This window comes from Hemibagrus wyckioides, linkage group LG04 (assembly GCF_019097595.1).
Source record: "Hemibagrus wyckioides isolate EC202008001 linkage group LG04, SWU_Hwy_1.0, whole genome shotgun sequence".
In the NCBI taxonomy this organism is placed as follows: Eukaryota; Metazoa; Chordata; class Actinopteri; order Siluriformes; family Bagridae; genus Hemibagrus; species Hemibagrus wyckioides.
Window position 1 is genome coordinate 14,729,823 of NC_080713.1, and position 23,937 is coordinate 14,753,759.

The 23,937-nt window shown below is 40.2% G+C and overlaps 1 protein-coding gene across 5 annotated transcripts in view; it reads right to left on the bottom strand.

Moving 5' to 3' along the window:
- The window catches only part of chd2 (chromodomain helicase DNA binding protein 2), an 84,333-nt gene that overhangs the window by 57,845 nt on the left and 2,551 nt on the right, over positions 1–23,937 (bottom strand). For all 5 annotated transcript variants that reach the window (XM_058387116.1, XM_058387112.1, XM_058387111.1 and 2 more), the window contains 2 exons: positions 17,806–18,037; positions 15,714–15,800 (listed from right to left, as the gene is read on the bottom strand). In XM_058387116.1, coding sequence (XP_058243099.1) covers positions 15,714–15,800; positions 17,806–18,037 — 319 coding nt within the window. The remainder of the gene's footprint in view (positions 1–15,713; positions 15,801–17,805; positions 18,038–23,937) is intronic.

The following is a 23,937-nucleotide window of genomic DNA, read 5'->3' on the forward strand; positions in this document are numbered from 1 at the left end:
AAACAGGCTTTATACAACTCGCTGCACGGCACCTAGCGCAAGCCTCCGTTACATATATAAAAACTATACATGCTTAAACTATTGCAAAAAATTATCGAATAATAAACACAAAATAAAGTTACACTTAAAATATGAAGTCTAAACAAACCAGCGTGTGCGCTCTGCTTAAATATCAGTTTAAAGACGATATGACTTAAAAACAAAAAAAACAAACCTCTTCACTCACTCTAGCTGACGTCTCACACACACACAGCAGCAGTCTGAAGTCCAAATACAAATCCATATAATAAACTATAATACTTATCAGCATGAAAAGTAATAGCACACCTAAGCAGCATTTTAGCGTTGGAACCATGTTTCTAGCTATTACCGTTTAGGACTGGTAATGTTTTACATGCTTGTTTACGACATCTATCGAAAATCCCTGAGAAAGGCCGAACTGTACGGAAACCAGGAAGTGAAGTCCGTGAAAAATGCCTGTACAAATTAATATAAAATAAACTACAATACTTATCAGCATGAAAAGTAATAGCACACATAAGCATAACATGGGCAACATTTTAGCGTTGGAACCATGTTTCTAGCTATTACCGTTTAGGACTAGTAACGTTTTACATGCTTGTTTACGACAGCTCCCGAAAATCTCTGAGAAAAGCCGAACTGTGTGCCCAGGAAATGGAATAATAATAATAATAATAATAATAATAATAATAATAATAATAATAATAAATAGTGACGATAACAAGAGTGTGATTGCTGATGCAATCACACTAATAAATAGTGATGAGTGTGATTGCTGATGCAATCACACTAATAATAATAATAATAATAAATAGTGACGATAACAAGAGTGTAATTGCGTCAGCAATCACACTAATAATAATAAATAGTGACGATAAGAGTGTGATTGCGTAAAACAAAGCTATAAAGCTCAGCAGCTGCAACAATTTTATTTTTGTTAAAATGTATCTTTACAGCTGGCAAAGTATATTGTATATGTATATCAAAATTTTTCATACCCTTGGACAAATTTTTTTCATTTATACTTTGGGGAAACTTCCATTGTATTCAATATATATTAGCTGCTATGCACAACCCCACATATGTTTTAGCTAAACTTCATTTGTATACCAATAGATATGGCCAGGGATTCTCTTTTGAGCCTGTTCAAAATTAATCATACCCTATTCCCAATCTCAGAAAAAATTCTTTCTTTTGTGAAAGTGCATGTGGTTTCACACTCCAGTGACTATAATCAATTTACGTGTAATCTATTAAGGCCTAATAATGTAAAATGGTAACACCTGCTCTGTAAAGTATAATTAAGGGGGCAAAGCTTTCATTATTCTCCGTCATTGTCACCTTGGTCAAGAAGAAAGAACTCAGTCATGAACTTTGTACGCGTGTTGTCAAAGCCCAAAGGCTACAAGGCAATTTCAAAAGAACTGGATGTCCCTGTATCAACAGTACGCAGTATCATCAAGAAGTTCAAGATGTTCAACACTGTCAAAAACCTGGATGGGCGTGGCAGGAAGCACAAAGTATCCTCTAGAGTTGCTGGAAAGATCCACGTTGCAAACAACAACCCCCGCATCACCACCAAAGCTCTAATAGACACCCTCAACCAAGCAGAGGAGATGGTATCAAGATCCACTGTTCAGCGAAAGGCCACTGTTCAGAAAGGCACCACTCCTTATGCAGAGACAGCGGGATGCACACCTGGCCTTTGCAAGGGGTCACCTACAGTGAGGGAAAAAATTATTTGATCCCCTGCTGATTTTGGACGTTTGCCCACTGACAAAGAAATGATCAGTCTGTAATTTTAATGGTAGGTGTATTTGAACAGTGAGAGACAGAATAACAAAAAAAATCCAGAAAAATGCATTTCAGAAAAGTTATATATTGATTTGCATTTTAATGAGTGAAATAAGTATTTGATCCTCTATCAATCAAAGATTTCTGGCTCCCAGGTGTCTTTTATACAGGTAACGAGCTGAGATTACAGTAAGAGCACTCTCGGGGAATGCTCTTAATCTCAGCTCGTTAACTGTATGAAAGACACCTGTCCACAGAAGGAAGCAATCAATCAGATTCCAAACTCTCCATCATGGCCAAGACCAAAGAGCTGTCCATGGATATCAGGGACAAGATTGTAGACCCACACAAGGCTGGAATGAGCTACAAGACCATCGCCAAGCAGCTTGGTGAGAAGGTGACAACAGTTGGTGCGATTATTCCCAAATGTAAGAAATACAAAAGGACTGTAACTCTTCCTCGGTCTGGGGCTCCATGCAAGACTCACCTCATGGAGTTTCAATGATCATGAGAACGGCAAGGAATCAGCCCAGAATTACACTGGAGGATTTTGTCAATGATCTCAAGGCAGCTGGGACCATAGTCACCAAGAAAACAATTGGTAACACACTACGCCGTCAAAGACTGAAATCCAGCAGCGCCCGTAAGGTCCCCCTGCTAAAGAAAGCACATGTACAGGCTCATCTGAAGTTTGCCAGTGAACATCTGAATGATTCAAAGGAGAACTGGGTGAAAGTGTTATGGTCAAATGAGACCAAAATCCAGCTCTTTGGCATCAACTCAACTCGCCATGTTTGGAGGAGGAGGAATGCTGCCTATGACCCCAAGTACACCATCCCCAGGTGACAGGACAACTGCACCGCATCAAAGGGACGATGGACGGGGCCATGTACCGTTAAATCTTGGATGAGACCCTCCTTCCCTCAGCCAGGGCATTGAAAATGGGTCGTGGATGGATATTCCAGCCGGACAATGACCCAAAACACACAGCCAAGGCAACAAAGGAGTGGTTCAGAAAGAAGCACATTAAGGTCCTGTAGTGGCCTAGCCAGTCTCCAGACCTTAATCCCATAGAAAATCTGTGGAGGGAGCTGAAGGGCCACAAAACCTTAATGACTTGGAGAGGATCTGCAAAGAGGAGTGGGCCCAAATTCCTTGAGATGTGGGATGTGTGCAAACCTGGTGGCCAACTACAAGAAATATCTGACGTCTGTGATTGCCAACAAGGGTTTGCCACCAAGTACTAAGTCATGTTTTGCAAAGGGGTCAAATACTTATTTCACTCAATAAAATGCAAATCAATGTATAACTTTCTGAAATGTGTTTTTCTGCATTTTTTTGTTGTTATTCTGTCTCTCACTGTTCAGATAAACCTACCATTAAAATTACAGACTGATCATTTCTTTGTCAGTGGGCAAACGTACAAAATCAGCAGGGGATCAAATAATTTTTTCCCTCACTGTAGATAGAGATCTGAACTTCTGGTCATCCATCCTCTGGTCAGATGAGACTAAACTGGAGCTCTTTGGACATATGGATGTTGCATATGTTTGGCGTAAGAAAGGAGAAGCCTTTACTCCTAAGAATACCATCCCAGCGGTCAAGTATGGCGGTGGTCACATCATGCTATGGGAATGCTTCTCTGCCAGTGGTACAGGTAATCTTGTTAAGATAGATGGTATCATGAAAATGTGTCAAGATACTTGATGAAAACCTGGTGGTGTCAGCACACAAGCTCAATCTGCCAGAGAATTGGACCTACCAGCGGGATAATGACCCAAAGCATATTGCGCGAGTGGTCAAGCAATGGTTCAGGGACAACAACATAAATGTTCTGGAGTGGCCAAGTCAGAGCCCTGACCTGAACCCAAGTGAGAATTCGTGCAGAGAGTTGAAGATCTGGGTCAGGGCTAGGAAGCCTTCCAATCTCCAACAACTGGAGGCTTTTGCGAAGGAAGAGTGGGGAAACATTCCGCAGCAGAACTGTAGAAATCTTGTGGAGACCTACAAGAAGCATTTGCAGGCCATCATAACAAAGGCTTTTCTATTGATTATTGAAACATCGTAATATAAAGGGTTATAAAGGATAACACGGATTATATATACACTATATTGCCAAAAGTATTCGCTCACCTGCCTTGATGCACATATGAACTTAAGTGACATCCCATTCCTAATCCATAGGGTTCAATATGACGTCGGTCCACCCTTTGCAGCTATAACAGCTTCAACTCTTCTGGGAAGGCTGTCCACAAGGTTTAGGAGTGTGTTTATGGGAATTTTTGACCATTCTTCCAGAAGCGCATTTGTGAGGTCACACAATGATGTTGGACGAGAAGGCCTGGCTCTCAGTCTCCGCTCTAATTCATCCCAAAGGTGTTCTATCGGGTTGAGGTCAGGACTCTGTGCAGGCCAGTCAAGTTCATCCACACCAGACTCTGTCATCCATGTCTTTATGGACCTTGCTTTGTGCACTGGTGCACAGTCATGTTGGAAGAGGAAGGGGCCAGCTCCAAACTGTTCCCACAAAGTTGGGAGCATGGAATTGTCCAAAATGTCTTGGTATGCTGAAGCATTCAGAGTTCCTTTCACTGGAACTAAGGGGCCAAGCCCAGCTCCTGAAAAACAACCCCACACCATAATCCCCCCTCCACCAAACTTTACACTTGGCACAATGCAGTCAGACAAGTACCGTTCTCCTGGCAACCGCCAAACCCAGACTCGTCCATCAGATTGCCAGATGGAGAAGCGCGATTCGTCACTCCAGAGAACGCGTCTCCACTGCTCTAGAGTCCGGTGGCGGCGTGCTTTACACCACTGCATCCGACGCTCTGCATTGCACTTGGTGACGTATGGCTTGGATGCAGCTGCTCGGTCATGGAAACCCATTCCATGAAGCTCTCTGCGCACTGTTCTTGAGCTAATCTGAAGGCCACATGAAGTTTGGAGGTCTGTAGCGATTGACTCTGCAGAAAGTTGGCGACCTCTTCGCACTATGCGCCTCAGCATCCGCTGACCCCGCTCCGTCAGTTTACGTGGCCTACCACTTCGTGGCTGAGTTGCTGTCGTTCCCAAACACTTCCACGTTCTTATAATACAGCTGACAGTTGACTGTGGAATATTTAGGAGCGAGGAAATTTCACGACTGGATTTGTTGCACAGGTGGCATCCTATCACAGTTCCACGCTGGAATTCACTGAGCTCCTGAGAGCGACCCATTCTTTCACAAATGTCTGTATGCCTAGGTGCTTGATTTTATACACCTGTGGCCATGGAAGTGATTGGAACACCTGATTCTGATTATTTGGATGGGTGAGCGAATACTTTTGGCAATATAGTGTATATTATATACACAGGGGTTGGACAATGAAACTGAAACGCCTGGTTTTAGACCACAATAATTCATTAGTATGGTGTAGGGCCTCCTTTTGTGGCCAATACAGCATGAATTCGTCTTGGGAATGACAGATAAGTCCTGCCGACAGATAAGTGGCCAGAGGGATTTTGAGCCATTCTTCTTGCAGAATAGTGGCCAGGTCACTACGTGATGCTGGTGGAGGAAAACGTTTCCTGACTCACTCCTCCAAAACACCCTAAAGTGGCTCAATAATATTTAGATCTGGTAAATGTGCAGGCCATGGGAGATGTTCAACTTCACTTTCATGTTCATCAAACCACTCTGTCACCAGTCTTGCTGTGTGTATTGGTGCATTATCATCCTGATACATGGCACTGCCTTCAGGATACAATGTTTGAACCATTGGGTGCACATGGTCCTCCAGAATGGTTCGGTAGTCCTTGGCAGTGACGCGCCCATCTAGCACAAGTATTGGGCCTAGGGAATACCATGATATTGCAGCCCAAACCATCACTGATCCACCCCCATGCTTCACTCTGGGCATGCAACAGTCTGGGTGGTACGCTTCTTTGGGGCTTCTCCACACTGTAACTCTCCCGGATGTGGGAAAGAGAGTAAAGGTGGACTCATCAGAGAGCAATACATGTTTCACATTGTCCACAGCCCAAGATTTTCACTGCTGGCACCACTGAAACCGACATTTGGCATTGGCACGAGTGACCAAAGGTTTGGCTATAGCAGCCCGGCCATGTATATTGACCCTGTCGAGCTCCCGACAGACAGTTTTGGTGGAAACAGGAGAGTTGGGCAGCTGTGGTTTTATGTTTTTTGGATACAATCCGGGTTAGCACCCGGACATCCCTTTCAGACAGCTTCCTCTTGCGTCCACAGTTACTCCTGTTGGATGTGGTTCGTCCTTCTTGGTGGTATGCTGACATTACCCTGGATACCGTGGCTCTTGATACATCACAAAGACTTGCTGTCTTAGTCACAGATGCGCCAGCGAGACGTGCACCAACAATTTGTCCTCTTTTGAACTCTGATATGTCACCCATAATGTTGTGTGCATTGCAATATTTTAAGCAAAACTGTGCTATTACTCTCCTAATTAAACCTTCACACTCTGCTCTTACTGGTGGAATGTACAATCAATGAAGATTGGCCACCAGGCTGGTCAAATTTAGCCATGAAACCTCCAACACTAAATTGGCCAATGTTTCTGTTTCATTGTCCAACCCCTGTATATATATACACATACACACATACACACTGTATATATATATTCGGACATTCGGCTTTCAGTGTTTCAGTACTTTTTGCATAACTTGCTGTTCTCTAACAAGGTGCTTAACAGCAAAATTCACAATTGGTGTTTGATCCATGAATCGACCAATACATTTTCTGGTTCAATAAGAATTGGTATTTAAACAGTCCTCTTCATCATGCTGTTCACATTTTGACATCATGAGACCAAGACAACACCTAACAATTGATCAACAGTACCTCGCCATTGCGAAGCTTTAAACAGGATGTTCTCAGAGGGAAGTGGCCACTGAGCTTAGAGTGTCGCAGAGTATCATCAGCAGGTTGCGAGAGAGATACAGAGAGACTGGAAGAGTCACAGAAAGGCATAGAAGTGGATGCCCTTTGGCCAAATCCCATGTTGATGACCACTTCATTGTGAACAGTGCCCTGCGGAACAGGGTGAATGCCACTCAACTCCAGGCACATTTAAGGGAGGTGAGAGGCACCCAAGTGTCATGTCAGACCATTCGAAACTGTTTACATCAGCGTGGTCTGCATGATAGACAACCTGCAAGGGTACCTGACCACACCACCAGGCACAGGCGTCGGGCCAGAGAGCATTTGCACTGAGTGAGGGACCAGTGGGCCTCGGTGCTGTTCTCTGATGAAAGTGGATTCATGTTGAGCAGAAATGATTGCTGCCAACAGATTTTTTATATTTCTGTGAAACTGATTTAAGACCGTAAATCTAATAGCTAAAAATAATAGACTTCTTTTGTGTGTTCCCCAGGCCAAGAAAGAGTAACAACAGGATTGTTACCAGCATAGTTCAAAAGTCAGATTGGTCATAGTTTGGGGGTGTAGTAGTTCCCACACCATGAGTAACTTATCTATCTGTAACTTCTGTATAGGGCATTATAAACCCTGAGATATATACACATTTTAGAGCAACATACAAGTCATACAAGGGACAAGCTTATTTCTACATGAGACAAAGTAAGCCACATTCTGCATGTGTTACATTCTGCATGTGACTGCAGTGAGAGATGGTGGTGCTATTAGATGGGAGAACTAACATTTAATATCACTCAGCTGCTCAACAATGGATAACTACTGGGGTTGACCATTATCTATAATAATAATAATAATAATAATAATAATAATAATAATAATAACAACAACAACTACTACTACTACTACATAGGCAAAGTTTCGGCACTTTTTCACACAAGCCAAGCTTTGCTGTTGGCTTGACAAGCCAAAAAATCCTCAATTTGAAATATGAACAGAATGTAAATTTAAAGAAAAAAAATAATACAGACCGGCAGACAAATATATATTATGTAGTTTTGTGCTTCCAATTATTTTGGGGGTTACTATGCATGTGACATCCTGTGACATCACTATAATACGCATATAATACGAGTATTGTGATTTTATCATTTTAGAGGTTACTATGCATGTGACATGAGATATAAGTGATCTACACGTCACATCATTAGAATACCCATACCCCAAATTTCCTCAATGAGCCAAGCACCCTTCGATCGATCGATAGATAGATAGATAGATAGATAGATAGATAGATAGATAGATAGATAGATAGATAGATAGATAGATAGATAGATAGATAGATAGATGGATGAATGGGAGTTTCGGGGAGAACTGTTCTGTTGGTTAGAAAAAAATGCAGCTTGATCAGTCTGAACAGCCTGAAATATTCTGTTGAGTTCCATAATGGGGAAACTGTATTTCCATTCAGTTAGAACAATCAGGCCAGGTTGAATGTGTTTGGTGAGTTTGGTGCATGTAGCTTGAAAGTGCTAGGAGGAGTATTGTATAGAAACCTTTGCAAAAATTGTAGCAAGATAAATGGGCAGTGCTTTGTCAAGGACTAAGCTCATAGCTCAAGAAAGGTGGAAATATCACTTCAGAGATATAAAACTGATTCAAGTTTAAAGTCACATGAAAACTTTGACATAAAATATAGTGTGGCATTTTTGTCATCTCAAAATTATTTGTAGACATAGGATAAACCAAAGGTTTAAATCTTGGCAACTATAATGATAATCTAAAATACCCAGTACAGCAGTTGTTTTCATTCTAAATTCAGTAGGGGTTAAACAGAAGGTAATAGGACCTACTCACAATGGTGGTCACACTCTTGATCTCATAATAATATTTGGATTAAATATACTCACATTTTCATATTCTAAAGCTATTTCAGAACATTATTTTAATATTTTTTTATTTTAATTAAAATGTCTGACATAATAAATACACTTTGCAGGGTCAAAAGTACATTCACATCTGCTACTGGAGAGAGGTTTAATCAATAGTTTCAGCAAGTTACCATCCATAACTGGATCACCATCTAACCCCACAGAACCTGATCAGGCAAATCAATACTTAGAGTGAACATTTTGCTACACTCTAGATAATGTATCTCCACTAAAAAATAATTAGGAATAAAAAATAGCATATTGGTAAAACATTCATATGCACACCTTAAAATACAACACTAGAAAATTCAAACATAAATGTCATCTAAATAAATTAGTAGTATTTCAAGTATTGTGTGAGAAGTGTCTCATGAACTACCGAAAATCTTAGTCTTGTAAGATCAGCATCTCTCCATCCAAATTGAAAATAACAAAATTAATTCTAGACTGTTATTTAATACTAAAGCAAAATTAATCAGAAATATAATATTACCACAAATACACGCACACCATCAATACATTATATCAATTACTTCAATGACAAAACTGAAAATGTCAGGAAAAAAATCAGACATTTAAATGACAATATGATAAGTGACCCTGTAGATAACAGTGTTAGTATATCAAATCAGCTTTGAAAATATTTCACTACCCTTTGAAAGACTTCAAAATAACTGCAAGTTTGATCCCTTCAAACAGATAATACCAGTAGTAAGTGAACCTCTTCTAAATATAATTTATTATACTCTGATTAGGGTTATGTCTCCTTGTTGGTGTTGCTTGACCTTAGTGCAGCTTATAACACCACTGATGTAAAACTTGGTGTTCCACAATGTTGTTTTAGGACCACTGCTTTTTTCTTTGGGTAAAAAAGAGAGCATGGTATTAGGGTCTATTGTTGTGCTGATGACACACCATTGTATATTTCAGCAAAGTCAGATGAGAGGCACCAACTTAAATTCAAGGAATGTTTAATGGACATTAGACAGTGGATGCTTATTAACTTCCTGCTGCTCAATTTTGACCAGGTGCAGCCAGAAGTAAGCTTTATTGATTACAGAATAACTCTGGATGCCCTGTCTGTTTCATGAGCAGCAGTAAAAGACCATGGTGTTATTACTGATGATAGTCTCTCATTTGAAGTTGTATTACTGTAATACCACACTGTCTGGAGGTTTCAGCAGGTAAATAAGCAAGCTCCAGCTAGCCCAGAATGCAGCAGCTAAAATCCTATCTAGAACCAAAATATACACCGATCAGCTATAACATTATAACCCCTACCTAATAGTGTGTTGGACCCTTTTTTGCTGAAAAATAGCCCTGACCCATCCTGGCATGTACTCCACTAGATCCCTGAAGGTGTGCTGTGGTATCTGGCACCAAGATGTTAGCAGCAGATCCTTTAAATCCTAAAGTTGCTAGGTGGGGTCTCCATGGATGGGACTTTTTTATCCAGCAAATCCCAAAAATGCACAATTGGATTGAGATCTGGGGAATTTGGATGTCATGGCAACACCTCAAACTCGTTATTGTGCTCATCAAACCATTCCTGAACCATTTTTGCTTTGTGGCAAGGCCCACTATCCTGCTAAAAGAGGCCAGTCATGAGTGAATAACATTTCCATAAAAGGGTGTACATGGTCTGCAACAATGCTTAGGTAGGTGTGTGGCTATACAGCCCCATACGCAACAAACTGTGATCCACTGTGTATTCTGACACCTTGCTATCAGAACTAGCATTAACTTTTTCCGCAATTTGAGCAACAGTAGCTCGTCTGTTGGATCGGACCACACGGGCAAGCCTTCGCTCCACACATGCATCAATGAGCCTTGGCCACTCATGACCCTGTCGCCGATTCACCACTGTTCCTTCCTGGGACCACTTTTGATAGATACTGACTGGGAACACCCCACAAGAGCTACAATTTTTGAGATTCTCTAATCCAGTCGTCTAGCCATCACAATCTGGCCCTTTGAATCTCTCTCAAATCCTTACGCATACCCATTTGTTCTGCTTCTAACACATCAACTTTGAGGACAAAATGTTCCTTTGCTGCCTAATATATCCCACCCACTAACAGATGACATGATGAGGAGATAATTAGTGTTATGCACTTCACCTGTCAGTAATCATAATGTTATGGCTGCTCGGTGTATGAACACCTGACCCCATCTTATCCACACTACATTAGCGCCCAGTCAAATTTAGATTTAAAAATGTCTGATTATAAAATACTATTACAAACATATAAAGCATTGAATGGTCCAACACAGCACCTGAATAAAGTTTTTATTTTAATGATTCACCATGCCTACTTCATTCAAATAGTAAAGGATACAGTAGTGGGCTCAGCTTCCTTTTACAAAGCATTATGGAACAGCCTTCCAGTTAGTGTTTGGGACTCACAGTCTCAGTGTTTAAGTCTAGGATGAAAATACATTTCTTTAGTCAAGCTTTTGTGAATAGTTTTGTATTAGATAAACGCGTAGATCTGGAGGATTCATGGACATATAGTACTTGGGTGCTTTAATATTTGGAGGTTGTTTCTCCCTCACTCACACATTCACTTTGGTTTTTTATGGTGGAATGGCTGCTTCATGTCTCAGGACACGCTCATGTCTGCGTCACCTTCTGGCTGGCCTCTTTTTGGTTATTCAGTCATAACTAGTCTTGGTGAAGTCATTGCTTGTTCTTTCTTTATGTCCAGCTACATATACTTCTCCTGACATACAGTTATTTCTCTACTACTTGCAAGTTTATTCACTCAGAATAGCCTTGCATATACAATATCTCATACAGCCGACAGGCATTGTTGGACATCAGTCATAACTGGATTAATGATAATTTACCGACCTTTCAACTCCCTCCGGAAATCGATAAAACACCACGGATCGCCGCTCCAGCTCACCTGGCAGAGAGAGCGCAGTGCAGGCGCCGTGAGCATAAACAAAGACGTGGGAAGTGGCGTTAGAGCGAGGCAAAAGCTAAACCCTCATCGAACATCGCTCCCAAGCATCTTTCTTGCTAATGTACGATCTCTGGTGAATAAAATGGACGTTCTGCGACTATGGATAACAACGAAAAAATGGATCAAGGAATGAAATGTCATGATTTTTACGGAAACGTGGCTTAACAGTGCCATTGAGCTAGGGGGACATGGTGTTTTCTGGGCAGACAGGTCGGCAGTGGACTCTGGTAAGTGCAAGGAAGGAGGTCTGTGTATTTATGTTAACAAATCATGGTGCACAGACTCGACCGTAATTGAAAATCATTGCTCTGCTCATCTGGAGTATTTGATGATTAAATGCAGACCCTTTTATCTACCAAGAGTATTCTCAGCCATTGTTGTGACTGCAGCATACATCTCTCTGGAAGCTAATGCTAAGGCTGCTATGGAAGAACTGCATGAAGCTATCAGCAAGCAACAGGGCACACATCCCGGTGGAGCTATTATTGTTGCTGGGGACTTTAAACACTACAACTTAAGATCTGTACTTCCCAAATTTCATCAGCATGTTTCCTGCGCTACTAGAGGGGACAACACACTGGACCATGTTTACACCAACATTGCTGAGGCATACAGGGCCATTTCCCTCCCCCACTTGGGTCAAACTGATCACCTCTCTTTGTTCATGCTCCCCAAATACACACCACTCATCAAACATGTGAAACCATCAGTGAAGACAGTAAAGGTATGGCCAGAGAGGGGCATTTCCTCACTACACCAACAGCTACAAAACACTGACTGGAGCATGTTTGCCTCACAGGCCACCTCAGACACACAGACAGACATCAACATCTATACATCATCTGTACTGGACCATATCAACATGTGTATCGACACAGTCACCACTGTCAGACATGTGAAACACTTTCCTAATCAGAAGCCATGGATGAACTCTGAGGTATGCCTCTTGCTGAAAGCAAGAGATGCTGCTTTTAAATCTGGCAACACAGAGGTCTACAGCAGAGCCAGGGCCAACCTGAAAAGGGGCATTAGGAAAGCCAAGCATGCACATGAGCTGTGCATTGTAGAGCACTTCCACTGCAAATCCAACTCCAGACGCATGTGGAAAGGCATCCAGACCATCACTGACCACAAACCTACAATACAGTCTCTACCTAGCAGCAATGCCTTCCCCCCAGACGAGCTCAACCACTTCTTTGCTCGCTTTGACCAAGGCATCATACACACCAGGAATGATGACTCCTCTACGGCTGATCATCCAATATCACTCTCCACAACAGATGTACACTGAGCAGAGTAGATCCACGTAAGTCAGCTGGTCCTGATGGGATACCCAGACGTGTGCTCAGGACTTGTGCTGACCAACTGGTGCAAGTCTTCACTGATATTTTCAACCTGTCACTGGCCCAGGCCACTGTTCCAACATATCTGAAGACTTCAACCATCATACCAATGCCCAAGCATTCTTCTGCGAAGAGCCTGCATGATTTCTGCCCTGCTGCACTCACCCCCATTGTTATGAAGTGCTTTGAGAAGCTGGTTCTAAGTCACCTCATAACATGTCTCCCACCTACACTGAACCCACACCAGTTTGCCTACCGCCCAAATAGGTCAACAGAGGATGCTATTTCCACTGCTCTTCATCTAGCTCTCACCCACCTGGACAACAACAATACATACATTCGGATGTTGTTCATTAACTTCAGCTCTGCTTTTAATACAGTCGTCCCTAGTAAACTGATCGCTAAGCTCAGTGACCTGGGAATCTGCACATCCATTTGCATGGATTATGGACTTCTTAACAAATCGACCTCAGTCTGTAAGGTTGGGTAATCACATATCCTCAACCTTCATCCTAAACACCAGCATCCCACAAGGCTGTGTGCTGAGCCCACTGCTCTACTTCCTGTTCACCCATGACTGTGTTCCTGCAGCATAACTCCAAAATCTTCATCAAATATGCAGATAATACCACAGTTGTTGGCCGTATCAGCAATAACGATGAATTGGCCTACAGGGAGGAGATCCAAAGCCTGTCAGCATGGTGTTCCATGAACAACCTCACCCTCAACGCCACAAAGACCAAAGAGCACATCATGGACTTCCAGAAATCCAACAGCAGCAGACACTCCCCTATCTACATCAAGGGGTCTGAAGTAGAGCATGTCTCCAGCTTTAAGTTCCTGGGTATCCACATCTCTGAGGATCTGTCTTGGAATCAGAACACCTAAACTCTGGTTCAGAAGGTGTCTTTACTTGTCTTTACTTCCTGAGACAACTAAAAAATGTCACTTATCCCCCAAGATCCTGACCAACTTTTACCACTGCATTATTGAGAGCATCTTGACAAACTCCATCACAGTGTGGTATGGCAGCTCCACAGTGTGTGAAAAGAAATCACTGCAAAGGGTTGTGAAAACTGCCCAACGCATCATCGGCACCCAGCTACCTGCCATTGAGTCTCTTCACCAAGGATTCCTCCCACCTGAGTCGTAAACTGTTCAACCACCTTCCATCCAGGAGGAGATACAGGACCATCTGCACCAGAACCAGCAGGTTTAGGGCCAGTTTTATTCCTTCAAGCATAAATATTCTGAACTCTACACTACACCACTAGGTCACTCATGTCTCACTACACTTCACAACCTTGCAGTTCTGCTCCACCCTGTACATTCTGTTATAATATAAAAATTTCTCTGTGTAATATAATTATAATGTACATATTCATATTGTGCACTCCATAGATTACACCTAGTTTATCTATCTGTCTATCTATTTATGTACTTATATATACTATATTTATATATACACTATATACTATCTGTATAAACACTGTATATTATCTCTGTTACTGTTGTACATACAATGTACATAATGCACACATTTTTGCACAATTATAATTACACTGGACACTTTATCTGCAGTAACTTCTTTATGCATATTCTGACATAGCCTTATTTATTGATGTACATATTTACATATTTTTCTGCACTTGTTCATTTCTACTATTTGCACTTCTGGTAGATGCTAAACAGCATTTCGTTGCTATGTACCTGTACTTTGCAATGACAGTTCTATCTATCTATCTATCTATCTATCTATCTATCTATCTATCTATCTATCTATCTATCTATTTAATCCATGTAGATGGCTTAGGACTACAATTGCTACAACCAGTTTTGCACTCCGAGTTTCTATCGCTAAACATTTGAAAACTTCAAGGGAAGGGAAGTTGTAATGTTACAGCATACAAAGACATCTTTAACAATTGTGTGCTTCCAACAGTTTGGGAAGGCCCACGTTTGGGGGTGATGATTAGTGACACCGGACATAACTGACATGACCCTGCTAGCCCATTAATACAAACTGTATATATGGGAGGACAATCCTAATAGAGAATTATAACATAATAGTCAAGCCAAAATGTCTCCAAGGTCCTCGACTGGCTGGCTGAAATACAATATTACCCCCTCTTATTACCATGTTAGCAAATGAGACACAATCTAAATTTACATTTTAAGCTAGATCTCCACAAATTCATTCATCAGGGTTATTCACTTCACCTGTCAGTGGTTATAATGTTATGGCTTCTTGATCATTGGCTATAACAGCACTGCATAATCACAGTGTTGTTTTAAGACTGGTCTGCCTTCAGCACAGACCTGTCTCTGACTGATAACATGTGGCATTGTGAAAAGTATTAAAAAAAAATGAACATTAAGGCCCTGTACAGGTGTGCAGATGGAATATTGAATAATGAACTCTGTCTAAATTGATCAATGGGTATCTTCAATAGCCAAATCATTTAAGGGTTTTTAAAGGAAAAAAATGCTGTCCCAACATTTTTCATAAAAAGTTGCAAGCATCAAATTTGGAATAAGCATATGTTTATGGAAAACCAATAAATTCCATGAAGCAAAACATAAAATAGTGTTTTATACTGATTTTAATTTAATACAGGTACAAAGACATACAAATCATTGCTTTCTGCATTGGCATTTCACTGACTGTGCCACTGTGATTTTTTTTTTGGACTGGGTTATACTGGAAGAACCCATTAAAATAAAGCTCGTAGTGAACGAAAAAAAAGGGTGGACAGCTAACCTCTGCCCCAATGTTCAGGCGAGCAGGCTCCTGTCTGCTCCGATTGGACCGTCTGACACCATAAACGTCTGGATGTTCCTCCCACATCTGATAGATAGATAGATAGATAGATAGATAGATAGATAGATAGATAGATAGATACTTTATTCATCCCAAAGGGAAATATACAATATAATTTACAATATAAATTTATTTATTAATCTATAATTTACAATATAAAACAAAAGCACTGACTTATAGTTACAGAAACTCAGTTACAGCAGTTTTAATAGGCTATCTAAACAAAGTGAAATAAGCATCCAATGTTATGTTTCCCCAATATTATTTTGGTAAATGCTATTAAATATGAGATATTACTAAAACTGCGGCCATCAATTACTATTGCCTAGATTTTTCCATCAGCAGATTTCCACATATCCTTTACCTTAGAACCTAAAAGACTGAAATAATTTTTGCAGCATCTGTACAGTACAGTTCAATTCTTTTCATATTCCAGCTTGTTAAGATACACTATATTGCCAAAAGTATTCGCTCACCCATCCAAATAATCAGAATCAGGTGTTCCAATCACTTGCATGGCCACAGGTGTATAAAATCAAGCACCTAGGCATGCAGACTGTTTTTACAAACATTTGTGAAAGAATGGGTCGCTCTCAGGAGCTCAATGAATTCCAGCATGGAACTGTGATAGGATGCCACCTGTGCAACAAATCCAGTCGTGAAATTTCCTCGTTCCTAAATATTCCACAGTCAACTGTCAGCTGTATTATAAGAACGTGGAAGTGTTTGGGAACGACAGCAACTCAGCCACAAAGTGGTAGGCCACGTAAACTGACGGAGCGGGGTCAGCGGATGCTGAGGCGCATAGTGCGAAGAGGTCGCCAACTTTCTGCAGAGTCAATCGCTACAGACCTCCAAAGTTCATGTGGCCTTCAGATTAGCTCAAGAACAGTGCGCAGAGAGCTTCATGGAATGGGTTTCCATGGCCGAGCAGCTGCATCCAAGCCATACGTCACCAAGTGCAATGCAAAGCGTCGGATGCAGTGGTGTAAAGCACGCCTCCACTGGACTCTAGAGCAGTGGAGACGCGTTCTCTGGAGTGACGAATCGCGCTTCTCCATCTGGCAATCTGATGGACGAGTCTGGGTTTGGCGGTTGCCAGGAGAACGGTACTTGTCTGACTGCATTGTGCCAAGTGTAAAGTTTGGTGGAGGGGGGATTATGGTGTGGGGTTGTTTTTCAGGAGCTGGGCTTGGCCCCTTAGTTCCAGTGAAAGGAACTCTGAATGCTTCAGCATACCAAGACATTTTGGACAATTCCATGCTCCCAATTTGTGGGAACAGTTTGGAGCTGGCCCCTTCCTCTTCCAACATGACTGTGCACCAATGCACAAAGCAAGGTCCATAAAGACATGGATGACAGAGTCTGGTGTGGATGAACTTGACTGGCCTGCACAGAGTCCTGACCTCAACCCAATAGAACACCTTTGGGATGAATTAGAGCCAGGCCTTCTCGTCCAACATCAGTGTGTGACCTCACAAATGCGCTTCTGGAAGAATGGTCAAAAATTCCCATAAACACACTCCTAAACCTTGTGTAAGGCCTTCCCAGAAGAGTTGAAGCTGTTATAGCTGCAAAGGGTGGACCGACATCATATTGAACCCTATGGATTAGGAATGGGAAGTCACTTAAGTTCATATGCGAGTCAAGGCAGGTGAGCGAATAGTTTTGGCAATATAGTGTATGTTATTCTGGTTCAGGGAGGGTTAAGGGTCTTGTTTTATGGCTTACTTTGGCTGCTTGGCAGTGCAGAGATTGAATAATCTTCTGATCATTAGGTCAGAGCCTTAATTGTGAGCCAATACTGCTTGTCTGATTGCCATTATAGTCACTCTGGTCCAGATGATGATACTGGATCACTGCTATAGGCAGTCCATGGATTCAAAGATCCAAAAAAGAGTCAAGATTTTTATTCTGTAATACATCCACCTTTGTCTCTCTTGACATAATCTCTTGTAGCAGGGAGGGTCTCAATATTACCTCTAAGCAACACTAGTCTCAAAAAAGATTTAAGCCTGACATCTCTCCTTACCTTTTTCACATCAGCCAGATCTCTCTTTTTGGCCCGTTTCTCTTTGATCTCTGCAATGGTCTGCCGTGACTTTGACCCAGCAGATTCGCTGCCAGATTCAGAGCAGCTCTCAGAGTCGGATGTGCTGTTCGACTCGGAATGCTGGGAGCATGCAGGCTCACTTCCTGGCTCACTCTCAGACTGGCTTCCTGACTCTGAGCCTGAATGATTTGACTCCTCTGATGCAGAGTTGCTATATCAAAAAATGCCATAGTAAGGTTTCAGCATGACAGAAAAGCACTTAACATTGTCAGTGTTGAATAGATTAAATCAAAATGAGCATTAAATAGATCCGTGCTATGGATTCATGTTCATGAACACAAAGTATTGTTTAATTCTAACATTAGGTAAGTGTGTGATGCATCATTCACTAACATATAATGGCATACATTCCCAGATTCAGTACAACTATTAGGACATTACTCTATATTTAAATGATATTAACTCATAACATCAGAACACAAATATATTTATCATACAAAATTTACAGGTAAACCAAAGACTTTTTCCCCCGCTCAATGTCTTTATTTAAAGCTAAAGTACACATACTTTTACTAAAAATGGAAGAAAACAAATTATAGAATATGCGACAAATATTATGCTTCTGAGATGCCTGGTCCAGTATGGTTAACAGTTTATTCTGTAGTTTAGGTGTTGTTTATTTTACTGCAGAGTGACTTGAGACAGAAAAGACCTAAGCAGTTGAGAATCAGGGACCTTCCTCACTGTCCAGGTAAAGGCAGCTTGAACTCTCAAACTTCTAATCAATAACCCAATACCTTAACCACTGAGCAACCACTTGAGCACTGCCACATTATCAGGCAGCTAAAAAGAGCTTTGAAATCTTTGCCTGGGTGAAACCTTGCTGATGCAGTATAACTAGCTTGCGTCTTGTTGCTGTATTCAGTCTTGCTGTGGTTTATGACCTGTGACATGAAACTGTCTTTCACAACCTTAGTAGCAAAGCATGGCTGTTCCTCACCCAGTTTTTAAGCCTCCTACAGAGCTGTTTGTTTTCATTAATAATGTGTTTCAAACTGTATATAAGTGTCAAGGATCTTGTGAGTTCCCTGGAGAACACTCAATTCTTACCATATGTAACAGCACTGTACATGGAGAACCAACTCCCATTTTTCATTCAATCATATTCCTAAACTTACTTGCTCATGTAGGTTTCTCCTTTACAACATGAAAGAGGATCTGGCTATGTGCAGCCACAGCCTAAGTCTACTCAGGTGCTTGTTCAGTCACTTGTCATTCCAGACGGAATTAATTACATTGCCTTAGCATTTTGGTATTTAAAAAGTCACTGTGTTTTTATATTATACTAATCATTCCAACAGGATATTTAGAATAATGGTATTCTTAGTTTCTGACCCAGTGTTTACTGATTTGTATGGATCAAATGGAAAACAATGTGTTGATCACACAACAATTGTATCACACAGAGTCAAGAAATTTCATGCACAGAATATATTTTAGGATTTAGTAATGCGAGTTTTACCTTATGATGAACGAATAATGCAATTTGTAGAATTAATGTTTTTCAAAAAATAGTTTTCTAATTGAAGTTTGAGGTGATTCTGGACTATCACTACACTCCATTTATGCACAGCTACAAGGCACAGTCTCATCCACCATTTGGAAAATCAGACTATGCTGCTTCCTCAAGCCTAGATACAAAGCTTGAAACATGAAGATCCAGTTCAGAGGGAGGTCGCATGCTGGATGGACCAATCGGTGGTCACTCTGCATGACAAACTAGATGATGTAGACTGGGATATGTTAGCTCTGATGACCTTAACATTTTTTTCGCTGTGTGCTCTTCTTGCTGTTTTACATCCCAACAGAGTTTTAGAATGAGGGCATTCATAGTATGTGACCTAGTGATCCAGTATCGATGTATTCAATGATAAACACTTAAAGCACTTATGTACATAGCTCTGGATAAAGCTTTCTGCCAAATGCCAGTTGTGAGATTTATCTGGGAGCTGTTGGATGATACAGTCCACAAAACCATCAGCAGAGCATTTCTCAGACAGAAGCAGTAGGTTAATAATGCCTGGTCTGAACACAGTTCCAAGCATGACTGGTGGGCTCTCCAGAGGGTTGTGTGATCAGCTGAGCACACCCTCTGCACTGAGCTCCTAAACTACAGTCTATCTACAGCAAGAAGTGCTGGACCAAGGCCTGGAAGATGGTGAACAACCTCAGCTATCCGAACAACAGAAGGGCAACAGACAGAGTGAGGAGTAGCTTCATCCCACAGTGCCCCATACCAGGACAAATCCTAACACTGTTTATACACAGATGTACAAATAGAGACCTTAGATTCGTTTGCACATTGCCCATCCTGTTATTCGAGATACAGTTCAAACTTTTCGCCTATCTATCGTTTATATTTCTTTTTCTATTTATATGTAAGTAAATTCAGTTTGTTTGTTTTTTTGGAAATTCTGTTGTGAAAGCCAAAAAAAGGCATTTCACTGAATTTTAATTATATTAAACTTAACACAATAAATAATATATATTTATAATACTGTACTGTGTCTCAGCATTTATTGAAATTAGATGACCTTTTACAACTGACCATATCTTATAGCTGAAATGGTTCATCATTTTAGAGGATACATTAAATACTTTTAGACTTGTCTTCATCATCAAACATTTTTATTTACAAATTAGTAGCACAGTAAACTCTATACAGTTTACCTTTCCTGTACTTAATACATATTTATAAATGTAGGAAATCAGATGTTGGAAGAAACCAGTTGTAGTTCACTCACTACTTCACATGGTGTAGTCTGTCCATTACTCTGTTCTATATAAACTTGAGTAAAGTGGCCTTTGCTATATTTTGCAGCCTTTGCCCATAAACATCACATGATATTTCAGTCTGTTGCCTATTGCATTAGTGTGTGGTGAGGGTGTACATTAAAATGCAAACTTCAAATTGCCAACTAAAACTAAAGATCAATTAAAAATAAATATTTAAAAAAATATTTTGTGATTTGCCTGTTCATGCTCTATATTGATACAGCATACATTTTTCACAGCATTGAACAGTAATCTTTAAAACATTTTATCCATCATTGTGCATATTGTAAACCATTTACTGTGAATTTCTCACAGAAAGTTTAGGCCCTTAAAATGGGGTCAACTAAAAAAAATGTTTAAGTAACCCTGGCTCAACAGTGGCTCTCTAACAATTCTATTTTATTTCTTCAATTTTATTTCACTTCTTTTAACCCAATGCTTATTGAAATTCCAGCTGAAAATCATGCCCTGTTTCAAGACAAAACTAAATATCCTATTGCATTATGGTTGTTCAGAAGCATGTTTTACATTCTGCTATACAACTAATAAGCTATGCTATTTCTTAAGTATACTAAATAAGGGTATAATACATTCAGGTCACAATTCAATTCACAATACAATTTAAATGTATTTCAATTCTTGGAATATTTTGAACAGAATTTTAAAGATACATATTATTATAAATCATAAACATTGCAAAATGTGTATTTTTGTATTTAGAACATTAAATCAAAAATCGCTAGGGTTTCATAATGTATGTTCACCATATCCTAAAAATAAATATATTTCTAAATTTTACCAACATTTAAAATGAATAAACATCTTAGAACCAGATAAACTTCTTGCTTGAAAGATCATAAGCATAATATTTTGGAAGAATTAATCACAATATAGAAAAATTAAATAGCAGGCAAAATTGGTGTTATCAAATTTGCAAATAGCAATATTGAGATAATGATTCACAAAACACTAGGAGGCCCAAATCAATATTATTTTTACTAGCTCATAAAACACAAAAGTATTAAATATTTTTAAAAAGTCAAAGTTTTATAGTATTTGTATTATTCGTATAATGCTACATAATTTTAGAATGACATAATATTAACAAGTATTCTTATTACTTCAGTTATATGGACAAAAATGCTATTTGACACAGTGTGGATGCCCACAGCAAGCACTGCTGACAAAGCAGCTAAGACAGCCAGACTGTCCTTATATGGTGCATGATGTCACAAAGCTAGTGGTGGGGGCCTTAATCCCTCTCAATCATGAGTGGCTGCCTTGTTGCTAGCTTGGAAAGGACCAATCAAAATTCAGCTAAATGAACTTCTGCCCTACAGAGTACTTCCTAGTTTCTCTTCCTGTAGTTCCATGCACCTTTTATGTAATTCTGTGCAACTCACTTGAGCTATGCAGCACAAAGCAAGAGCCATTTTGTGGTGCCCAAGTGGACAATCAGCTATTTAATGATAGCATTTATACAGCAAGAAAATTGTAATACAATTTCTTCAGTTAACAATTCTCATACTGCAAATAAGACAAGTTAAACGGTTTTTAGACATTTTGGAACTAGGTCCTGTTCAACTTTCAATTTAGAAAAAAAAAATCCAAGTGAAAGAAAATGGCTGCCAAGAGCTTACTACCACTCAAGGTCAAGCACCCATCCAATTGATCTCTTTTTATTTAACACATAAGTCACTGTATAGAGACTGTTTTGATGTTGTAGCTGGTGTGTGTGTGTGTATATATATTTACACATTTAAAACAATTCTAAAAATTTGTGAAACAAATCTTAAACTAAGATGATGTAAATTTTAGACAACTGAATACTTTTAACTGATAAAATTGACCTGGCTTAAAAATTAAGGGAACACTTAAATCACACATTTGATCTTGATTAAGAAAATATTCAAGTTGAAAATCTTTATTTATATAAATTATGTAATTCGTTAAGAACAAAATTATGGGAGAATGGTCAATGAAAACCAAAATAAACCACCCACTCTGGGCTGGATTCAAAATCACACAGACTATTAATGTAAAAAAAAAAAAATTACATTACAGAGACTGATCCAGCTTGCATGAATTTCTCCATGGCAACCCATAATGTAATTAAGTAGTGTGTTATGACCCCCACATGCCTGTATATCCGCTCCTGACAACGTCTGGACATGTTCCTGATGACATGGTGATTGATGTCCTCTCAGACCTGGTTCAGGGCATCAGTGAGCTCCTGGACAGTCTGTGATGCTACTTGGTGGCTTCAGATGTTTTCGAATGACAATGGCTCTGACAATTTCATCCCAGTACCAGTAGTGAGGGCAGTAAGTGTACCACTAGCTAGCATGTGGAGGTCTGTGCAACCTTTCAAGGACATTCCTCCCCAGACCATTACTGACCCACCACCAAAACCGGTCATGCTGGATGATGTTGCAGGCAGCATACCATTCCCCACAGCACAGTCATGTGCTCAGTGTTAACCTGTTCTCATCAGTGAAGAGAACAGGGCACCAGTTCTGGGCATAAGACCTGCCAATTATGGTGTTTTCTCGCAAATGCCAATTTAGGTACATTGTGCTGGACTGTTGCACAGGTCCCACTAGAGGATATCAGGCCTTCAGGCCACCCTCATGGAGCTCTGGCCATGCTTGTTTTCCCCCCTCACACAAAGGAGCAGATACCAGTCTTGCTGCTGGGTTGTTCTTCCATAGCCCTTTATAGCTCCCTCAAGTAACAGCCTGTCTCCCGGTATTTACACATTGCTCTTGAAAATTACCTGAGAGCCACACCAAACCTCCTTGTGACAGCAAATACAGATGTGCCATTCTGAAGGAACTGAACTATCTGTGCAACCTGATTGGGTTGCAGGTACTGTTTCATGCTACAAATAGTGACAAGGACAAAACAAAAAACCATGAAAAAATATGTAGAGAGCAATTGTCTGTGGCCACCAGCTGCTACAAAACCAGTCCATTTCAGGGGTTGTCACATTCATTTTGTACCAAAACAGGTGAACTCATTCACAATCACTTATGCTTCCTATCAGGACAGATTAAATGTTTCCTCCTGGACCCTGATAAAAGAACAACTATTTAGCTGCCATTGTGTATATACTGTTACTATTTTATTATTTAATCACTGCACATTGCATCATATAATAATCACTGATTTGCTTAGGGAAAATCTAGAATAAACGATGGTTAGGGAATTGTGTAACTTGGACATAATTCAGAAGAAAACCAGGATTCCTTAATTATTTATAAATATCACTCCAAG